This window comes from Electrophorus electricus, chromosome 9 (genome assembly GCF_013358815.1).
Source record: "Electrophorus electricus isolate fEleEle1 chromosome 9, fEleEle1.pri, whole genome shotgun sequence".
Taxonomy (NCBI): Eukaryota; Metazoa; Chordata; class Actinopteri; order Gymnotiformes; family Gymnotidae; genus Electrophorus; species Electrophorus electricus.
Genome location: NC_049543.1, coordinates 23,999,517 through 24,009,516, shown reverse-complemented (window position 1 = coordinate 24,009,516; position 10,000 = coordinate 23,999,517). Strand labels below are relative to the sequence as shown.

The following is a 10,000-nucleotide window of genomic DNA, read 5'->3' as shown; positions in this document are numbered from 1 at the left end:
TCCTCGTATCGGACATGGCAAGGATCTAGGGCAACGAGATGGAGGAAGAACTCCATTACTTTTACAAGACTAACGATGCAACCGGGGCCACAATCATTGAGGAGTTATAACAGTAATTAGGCTTGCTGTGACCGTACACCAGCAAGCTCGCCATCCTCCCCAGTCACCTGGGTTTCTGTTTTGGTCTTCTTTTTCCCTCTCAGAGTCTGGAGGTGGTAGACTCGATCTCGACTGAGTGACATCTTTACCCAAGGCCCAGAGGGAGGGATGTTTGTCTGGCGTTCACGAGCAGGGAGGCGGTCTCGGGAGATTTGTCATTATAATTGCCACAGCACTGCGTCTACAGAGCACCTTAAGGGGGAAAGAAAGGGAGTGATAAGGATGCAAAGGATAGTGGGAGGAAAACTAAAACGAGAGAGGGATGGAGAGAGGGATCTAGGAAAGTGTGGAATGGAATTAGAGGACACGGCGCAATGACAAGCAAGACGTTTGCTTGCAGTCACGGCCTGTTAGGTTTTAAGTATGCGACCTTGAGTAGACGTGTTACACTTCCTCCAAACACTTAACTGGGATTTTAAGGTAATGCGGGCCAGAAACAACTATTAATAGAGTAAGACAGCAGACTGGAGGGTTTGGGAACACCTGCACACACACACACACACACACACACACACACACACACACACACACACACACACACCCACGCACATACATCAAGACCTCACTGTCTAGATTAGTAACTCATTACAGTAAAGAGTTAGGTCCCATGAACTAATGGACTCTTACTGATCTCTTAGTGTATCAATGGTCATTAGGTTTACACACACACACACAAACACACATGCACACATACACACACACACACAATTGAAGTCATGAATGCCTGCAGACCGACCAATTCGGTACTTATCCTTGCAAAACTCTTCCAACACACAACACAATTATTTATTGTCCCTGTCACAATAAGATCTGCATCAGTTCCAGCAATTAAGAGCCAAACAAGTTCACCCGCCTCCTTCAGCTCGTTGTGTGCGTCATTCTGCCTGCCGAGTTCATCCGCATAGATTTTTCCTTCATCGTCTTGAATAAAACACAGTCGAGCACCTAAAGTGATGAAGCAACAGGCTTCGTAGCTGCTGGATCTTGGGTAGTGCGGGGGAGACCTTCACACCTCGGCAAACACGTTTCGCATCTCACGTCCCGACACGCTAAACAACGAGGAACAATAAACTTTGATGAGTCTCGTTATCGCTGATCGAGAAGTGGAGACCCGCCGTGGCCAAATCCAGGGCGCCATAATAAGCCTGTATGCATTATGCATAAATGTTAACGTGCTGACGAGAGAATTAGCTGAGCAAGGCACGAAAACCAATGAAATTTCCCAGACAGCGGGTCCGTGGGTTCCAGAGGGTCAGCAGACACTGACAGATGGCTGTGCTCAGTGAACCACTGGTCAGATAAATAAGGAGGAAAATATATAAATAATCCGAAACGCATGCTCTTTAGTGGGTAAGTGGGAATCTGACAGCAGCAGAGTGACATTTGTATTGAGGCTGGGTGTGTACGTGTGGACGTGAGGCTATGTGACGCTACCTGTTGCAAACCTGAACAATACAGGGAGAGTTTGATAAGCTCCAGTTCAGATGGGACAGAGCTGGGTAGTCTCATGGCCGTGTGAGTCATCAGTATTGGTTCACTCCAAACTGACGGCCGTTAATAAATCTTTAATACGCACGCTGTATGTGAGTGGACTGTGGTCTTATCAAATGTACACGCTGCACTGCATGAGTAGTGTGTGTGTGTGTGTGTGTGTGTGTGTGTGGCTAAGCTAATGGGCAGGAAGAATGGCTAACACCCTGTTCTTTTGAATCAGCTCTTTCCTGTACTCATCTCATCCATCAGGTCAAACGCAGTCGGGCAGCTCAGCGCCTGACGCCCGAGCACAAACACAGGAGACGCTCTCAAAATGGCCGAACGACTGCTTTTCTGCCTTAAGAATCTGAGCAAGGCTAAAAATAGTGTTTCTTTCCAACACTTCTTCTCATTCTCTCTCTCTCTCTCTCTCTCTCTCTCTCTCTCTCTCCCTCCCCCGCCTCCCTCCTTCTCTCTCCATCACTCCGACTGAACGTCTCACTCCCTGCTTTAACAGTGCTGCGCGCCACTCCCTCTCAGCTCCAACAACAGGTTAGCGGGTCCGCGCGCTCCACTTGGGCCTCGCGCGGCATCCATAATGCTAACACATGTAGCGCGCTAACACAGTCAGAGCCGTGCGCTCGAGACCCACGTCTGCCTGCCTAACGCAATCACAGTTGATTCCAGTCACCTATCAATGTCAACTGCGTTACGTAAGCCCAGCAGGCAGTATTCCCAGGAGCCCGCGGCTGTGGTGGGGAGGAAGAATGCACCAGGCACTCCGATCTGGGAGCCTTTATTACGTTAATACGTCTCCGGTTAATTCCCGCAATCCCTGATATGGAGTTGCCTCAAACCAAATTAAGCTGCTATTCAACGCGTATGGGCTGCCTCGGCGTGGTGTGTGTCCAAGTAAGCGTGCGTCCCCGGTCCGAACTGGAGCTCCTGTTCTGTTCGGCGGACTGCGCTTTTGGAGCGTCGCTTATAGGCTATGTCGTCACACACACACACACACACACACACACAGACACACACACACACACACAAAACAAACAAACAAACAAAAAAACCCGCTGGGTTTCGTGTATTATAGCTGAGCAAGATGATAACAGCAACTGGCATCCACCGCAAATCGCCCAGCTACAAGCAGCTGAAGAAAACAACACCAAGACCACAGGAACATGCATCAAGAGTGCCTCGGTATCATGTATCGGTATATGCTGTTCTGAGATCAGCCAATGGCTTGAAAAATAAAATCTAACCCTTGCTGTTAATGAGTCAGAGAGAATGGGAGTTTTTAAGCGAAATGTCTAAATCAGTGATGATAAAGAGAATAACTGAGCCGCTACAGAGAGTCTTCCAAAAAATGTAGTGAACTAATTGACACGTTCTGCCTTGCTGGGATCGGTAAAGCTATAGACGGATGTTTTGCCAGTGATACAACCACCAGCAGCTGGTGAAAGATACATTTTGCTGTTTCTAACACAGTCATTCATCCAGTTTGGGTTCTCAATTATCACTTATCGCTGTGCAGGAACAAAGCAAGTGATTGCGAAAGCAATTTATAAACAGATGAAGGAATAAACACAAATGCATGTCCTATTTGAAAAGTTACAGGGTGCAAACCCTTTGAACAGAGCACAAAGGAGGACTAGCCACCCTCTCATTAAGAGTACCGTCCCCCAGTAAATAATGTCACACTTCTGGCTCAAAATCGCTTCTGCAAAGACAGTTGTGTTCATAGATATGAACAAGCCGGCATGTTGGCGCACCACTGAATCAGTTCTAAAATGGTAAAGGGACATGGAGCATCATTTCCTGGATATTGTTATCCAAATTAGCTTTACGGGAATACGGGACAGGCTGGGGGAACACATAGAGGAGTGATGGACAAACATTGGTTCAGATACACAAACCCAGACCCACACACACAAACACAGACCCCCACACACAAACACAGGTCCAGACCCACAAACCCAGACCCACACACACAAACACAGGCCCAAACACACAAACACAGACCCAAGCCACACACACACACACACAGATCCACAAACACAGACCCACAAACACAGACCCACACACACAAACACAGGCCCAGACACACAAACCCAGGTACAGACACGCAGGCAGAAGTTAAGAAGACAAACAGAATGAACACAAACCACTGCACTGTCTGGTGAGATGCCTGCCTCCTCCATGACACTTCAGTGCAGCTGAAACACAGCTCATTAATCAAGTGCCTTTTGCACAAGCGATCATCTCATGCGCACACACACACACACACACACACACACACACACACACACACACACACACACACAGTGTGTCGATACCCTTGCCTGATAGCAGAAGTGTGGGGAGAGTATATTCTTTCTCTCTCTCTCATCAGCGTGCGGTAATAAAACCGCGACACAGGCAGTGTGACCATGCCGTGATTTATCACCGTTCTGGGGACCGTTTTATTTTCTTGATTGCTGCAGTCTGCTAACATGAAGAGCAAATTAATGAAAATGCAGGGAGTTATAAACTGTGCCTCACTCCTACCAGCGTGAATTAGCTCGCAACAGGGACGAATTAAGCGTGCCGATAACCTGTGAGGAATGATTTTCCGTTTTGCAGTTTCTTTTCTGTTCTTCTTTTTTTAACTTTCCTTCAGTATGACTTCAGTCTGTTCAGTCAGAGGACGAGCGAGATTGGGATGGAGGGCGAGAGAGAGGGAGAGAGAGAGAGAGAGAGAGAGAGAGAGAGAGAGAGAGAGAGAGAGAGAGAGAGAGAGAGAGAGAGAGAGAGAGAGAGAGAGAGAGAGAGAGAGTCCAGCTACAGAACAGGACAAAAAAGAGGGGAGAAGAAAGGAGGTTTAGGATGCATCACAAACAAGAAAGAACAAAAGCAGAAAATCAACTAAACACTCACACACACACACACACACACACACACACACACACACTCACACACACACACACACACACACACACACTCACACTCACACACACACTCACACACACACTCACACACACACACACACTCACGCACACACACGCACGCACACACACACACAAACACATACACTCACACACACACACAAACACATACACTCACACACACACACACTCACACACACACACACACACACACACATCTACGCACACACACACACACACACACACACACTCTCACACACACACACACTCACACTCACACACACATATCCTCAATAGAGGGTTAAAGGGGCTTAATCTCTTTGGAGAGATCTGCGGAAGTGTTGAAAAGGAAGGCAGTTGGTCTCTCCCCGTGTCTTTTCTTCCGTGCTTTACCAGCCCAAGGACAAGGTCTGGACGCTGGGAAGCGTCCGTGTGGAGCGCGAGGTCCATCCTTAAGAGTTTTTCTCCTTTTTGTCTTCCCCTGAGCTCATCTGCAGGCTGCCTCCTTTTGCTCATTATTAGTTGGGTGAAGGTGCAGAAGACTGAAACATCCAGCTCTCCACACTTGACCTCCACAAACACCCCCCCCCCCCCCAATCTGAGAAGTTCCCAGAGTAATGGAGACCCCTGGAGTCCAGGAAAGGGAACAGCAAATACTTCCTTCCATCACAGTTGGTGTTTCTGAAGCTGATATTTCTACCACTCATGTCTTATACGGTGTTTATAAAAGAGTACAGCCGGAATTCTGCTTTCATTTGCTGCCCTGTTGATTCCGGCGTACGTAAGTTGGCTCTCGAGGTCGATGCCGGTACCGAACGACCTGCCGTGCTGTGATTCATCTCGCCATGATGATGTGAACAGACGCATCGTGACGCACAAGTTTCTATCAAGAAAGTAGAACTGGTTTCTACCGTTAGCAACCTTGAGATAGAAAGAGCTCCCTGGAAACAGGAATACTGCGATACTTAAAAATTTTTTAAAAGTGCCATTTTGAATCACACATTCTTTGCAGAATTTAGTGAATTGAGTATCTTTGAATAGGGCGTGAAACGGAGGAGCACTTCTTCAAGGAGTTGTGCAGCTGTGCCGGCAGGTGTGAGTTGGGGCTGTGGGTAGGCGGGGCTTAGTGAGAGCGGGCGTTTCCTGAAGGGGGCCGTCTTATTGGCTAAAAGAGGCTGGACGAAGTACGCGAGGGGAAGCGTGTGAGGGGCGTGTCTTTTAGCCGTCAGAGGGAACAGTATGCAGAGGTGGGCAGGGTCACGGGTCTGAGGGGCAGGAAGGAGGGCATGTCCAGCGGGGCAGAGGGATGGAAGCGCCAGGTCGACAGTGAAGAGAGGCTGTACGAGGAAGAGGAGGGGAGAGACCGCCGATGAAGCAGACGCTGCACAGGCACCAGAGCGCCATTTCTCTACAGGGGAAGAAGTCCACTCTCAAACCAGCAGGGGCTCGAGCACAGCAAGGAACAGACCGGAAGGAACGAATCCAGAACAGGGAAACGTTTCTTCCCTGTGATGAGGCACTAAAGTGTGGCTTAGACCCACAGATGACAAATTGCTCGTGAACTCCGGAACAGACGCTGTGTTACTCCTGTCGATGTTTCGGGTTGTCGCTGGAGGGGCAGCTATTAGGGGATAAAAAAAACGTTTAAAAGTTTGCGCTTGCTTTCCCATATGTAAATTAGAGGCTGTAATAGGGGCGCCAGTCTACACTGAGCTGGCCCTCTTTGAGATGAGGTCCTAGTCTATCTCCTACTGCACCTGTGGAAATCACTGCATAATTACTGCCTTCTTTGCACATTTGTTTTTGCCCGGTGGCTTAAATTTATCTTAGTTTGCTTTGTTGTCTTTGGACAGACGCCCTGCACCTTTAATGGTGCCTGCAGAAAAAACTAAGTGTCTTCATTGCCTCTACACGGTGAGGTTCTACGAGTCTGAGTCCAATGGAGTTTAGTTGCACTTTGGCACAGGGAGAGTTTTCAGTACTCAGGAGGACAATTTGACCACAAACCGCTTCAATAAACTGCTCTGACATTGTTATACCCAGCTGGAAAATCCTGTACCACAGAAGCACTTCTTCAGAGTTAAAACGCTAGCGGTTGTGACAATACCGAAGGCCCATACTGAATCACTATCTGGTTTTATTGGTACAAAATGAAAACAATTAACCATCCGCCAAAAGTGCACGTTCGTCATCATTTGAATGAAATTTCATCACAGCAATTAAAAAATAAATAAATAAATTATGCAATTTACGAAAACAAAAGATATTTAGATATTTCATTTTCATGCAAGGATCTTTTAAAGAGAAAGAATATTTGCATTAGTTTAAAAAAGTCAGTGTTAACAGAATAAAAAGTTTGGTTTTTGATGCTGTTGAGCAAAAACGTTTGGTAGTGGATTATGTATGGAATATACAGGGAATTATATCACATCTCTGAATCAGCCTTATCGGATCACTTGGCTCTGGGACCCGGAAAGTAATAATAGACTCTATACTTGCCACGGATGTACAGGGAAAAACGGGAACCTGAAACCTCAGTTCAATCACGGCCACATTATACTGGCATGAATGATTGCCTCAAATCTCCAGCGGGCATCAGTAGCAGTGTTGCCCAAGCACTGTGAAAGCAGTTAGCCGGTCCAGACCAGTGTGGGCAGGACTGGTGGGATTGTGGAGTTGTGATGGTGTGAGGCGGGTGGTCTCCATGAGCTGGCACACGCAACACTCCCTATCTCACACACACACGCACACGCAGACCGCCAGGCAGGTCACAGCTCAGCAGGGTGACTGTTCGATTACACACACACACACACACACACTTTCCTACATTCTGAAACAGCTCTGCTGGAATCATCACTAAACACCCACGCAGATAACAATGTACCACACACACACACACACACACACATACAGAAATGTGCACCCCTTTGCATGGCTCACAACCAAAGCAGCCCCAACATTAAAGTTCATCGCATATCTGTACAGCCTCATGACTCCCTGGTAGCGAGCGCTTAATTATGGGAAATGCATGCTGTTTGATTTGGTGATGTTAATTAACTCTGGCTGTCTATTACCTGCAACCCAAGTGTCAGCCCCAGTTTGCCACTCTCAGGAGATGTTTGGGTGAGGGGAGAGAGAGACGCTCTCATAGAGACAATGCCATATCTGAACACATTCAGTCGCATATGACTGTGTGTGTGTGTGTGAGAGAGAGAGAGAGAGAGAGAGAGAGAGAGAGAGAGAGAGAGAGAGTATGGCTGAGTGTGTGTGTGTGTGTGAGTGTGTTTGTTTCTTTGTTTGTCTTTTGTCACATAAGGGGTAGTCATAAAAATGACAAGAAGAGGAAGATATCTAATGAGATGAGAAATACACAATAAGAGATGGAGAGAGAGAGAGAGAGAGAGAGAGAGAGGGAGAGGGAGAGAGAGGGAGAGGGAGAGAGAGGGAGATAAGTAGAGGGAGAGAGAGAGAGAGAGAGAGGGAGAGAGAGAGAGAGAAAGTAGAGAGAGAGAGAGTTGGGTAGAGAGAGATAATAAATACAACCCCCCCACACACACACACACACACACACACATTTAGGTCCCCCTGTCCTTGTTAGTAAAAGAATAGGTATATTACTCAAAGAAAAAAATGAACAATGAACAATGTACACTCCTATCAAATACTACTGTTTTATTTTAGTCTCATTTTAAAGGCACCGTATGGCATCCCATTCAGTTAGTGTGTGGAACAACCAAGGCTTGACCTCATTAGCCTTAAGGCTTAAAGTCTTTAAAAATGTAAAAGTTGCATCAATGTCCCACAGAATATAGAGATGTTATAGCACCGTTCCAAAAGATGAGCTCAGAAGGATTAATAATCTGGTACAAATTTACATCAATATATCGACATTCTTCAAAAAGAGAAATACTATATTTACCCTACCCTAACGATCACAGAGGCGTTAATGTGTTAATGTGTAACATTTTAAATTCTACATTTCTGAACGTCCTTACTAAACACAATGTCCTAAGTAGAAATCCTAAGTAAGGATTTCTTCCAAATGACCGCACCACTGACCGTATTTACAGCCTAATAGAAAAATATCATCCAAAATCAAAGCAAAATATTTTCATGCTTTAAAGATTTTAAAAAGGTTTTTGATTCCATCTGGCACCAAGGTTTATTTTACAAAATCATAGAAAGTGGTGCAGGGCATAAACATATGATCTCATTAAGAGAATGTACACAGGAAATAGTTGTGGAATAAAAACTGGCCATAAACGAACAATTTTCCTCTCTCAGGAACGTGGAGTGAGACAAGGCTGCAGTCTAAGCCCAACACTTTTAACATCGATATTAATGGCAAAAATATGAGAAGAGTCTCCAGTTCCTGGTCTCAGTCTGCATGACTCAGAGATTAAACTCCTGCTCTACACAGACAAGCTGGTTCTGCTGACCACCACACAGGGGCTACAGCAGAATGTGGACCTGCTGGAGCAGTACTGACAGACCTGGACCCTGGACCTACTTGAACAGTACTGACAGACCTGGACATGCTGGAGCAGTACTGAGAGACCTGGGCCCTGGACCTGCTGGAACAGTACTGACAGACCTGGACCCTGGACCTTATCTGTCCCTGTATGGACAGAACAGCTTGGCAGAGCACCTAAGCACGCTGTCTGATCTAAAACTGAGGTCCACCCTGACGAAGTACAGACTCAGTGACCACTGACTGGACATAGAGACCAGCAGACATAAACAGTCCTGGTTCCCTACAGACCAGAGACTGTCCCAGCTGTGCCAGGACTATACAGCTGTACTTTCTAACTGAATGTACATACATTTTTTAGCAAAATTAATCACATAATCCCTGAGTTTAAAAATCTCCCTGATGAGGAGAAGCTGCCGTACGTTCTTGGTGAACATAAAGAGATCTGCACACTGGTACTGCTGTACATTCACTGCTCCCACAGGCTGAGGGAGCATGTCAGATAGCAGAGATACAGAGCCGTATACCATCATCATTGTTATTATTGTTGTTATTATTATTATTATTATTATTATTATTATTATTATTAGTGGTAGTGGTTGTAGTATTGTAGTCATCTTTTGTTACCATGTTAATTTCTTCATCAAAGCTTTGGCAAATGTGAATATTTGTCATACCAATAAAGCACCATTGAATTGCATTGAACTGAACTGAGTTAGGTAGAGAGCAAGAGAGAGAGAGAGAGTTAGGTAAAAAGAGTGTTGGGTAGAGAGAGAGTTAGGTAGAGAGGAAACAGAGTGTAGTAAAGACGTTTGCATGTCGAGGTGCTGTCTGTCAGCGTCTGGGGCAGAGCTACATCTCAGGAACACATCCAGCGAGCCTGCTGACTGCAACGCTGCGTCTTCCTCGCCAAACCAAAGTGCTGGAGCCACGAGGCGCTAAACGTGTATGCACAACAACACCGCCAGCCCGG

At 46.3% G+C, this 10,000-nt stretch overlaps 1 protein-coding gene across 5 annotated transcripts in view; it reads right to left on the bottom strand.

Moving 5' to 3' along the window:
• ctnna2 (catenin (cadherin-associated protein), alpha 2) overlaps positions 1 to 10,000 on the bottom strand; it is a 307,160-nt gene that overhangs the window by 201,512 nt on the left and 95,648 nt on the right. Inside the window, exon 8 of one of the 5 annotated variants that reach the window (XM_027012569.2) lies at positions 4,054 to 4,303. The exons of the other annotated variants lie outside the window; for them this stretch is intronic. Within the exon in view, the coding sequence (XP_026868370.1) occupies positions 4,277 to 4,303 (27 nt within the window). The 3' untranslated portion in view covers positions 4,054 to 4,276. Of the gene's footprint in view, positions 1 to 4,053; positions 4,304 to 10,000 lie in introns of those variants that run through there. 5 annotated transcript variants of the gene reach the window in all.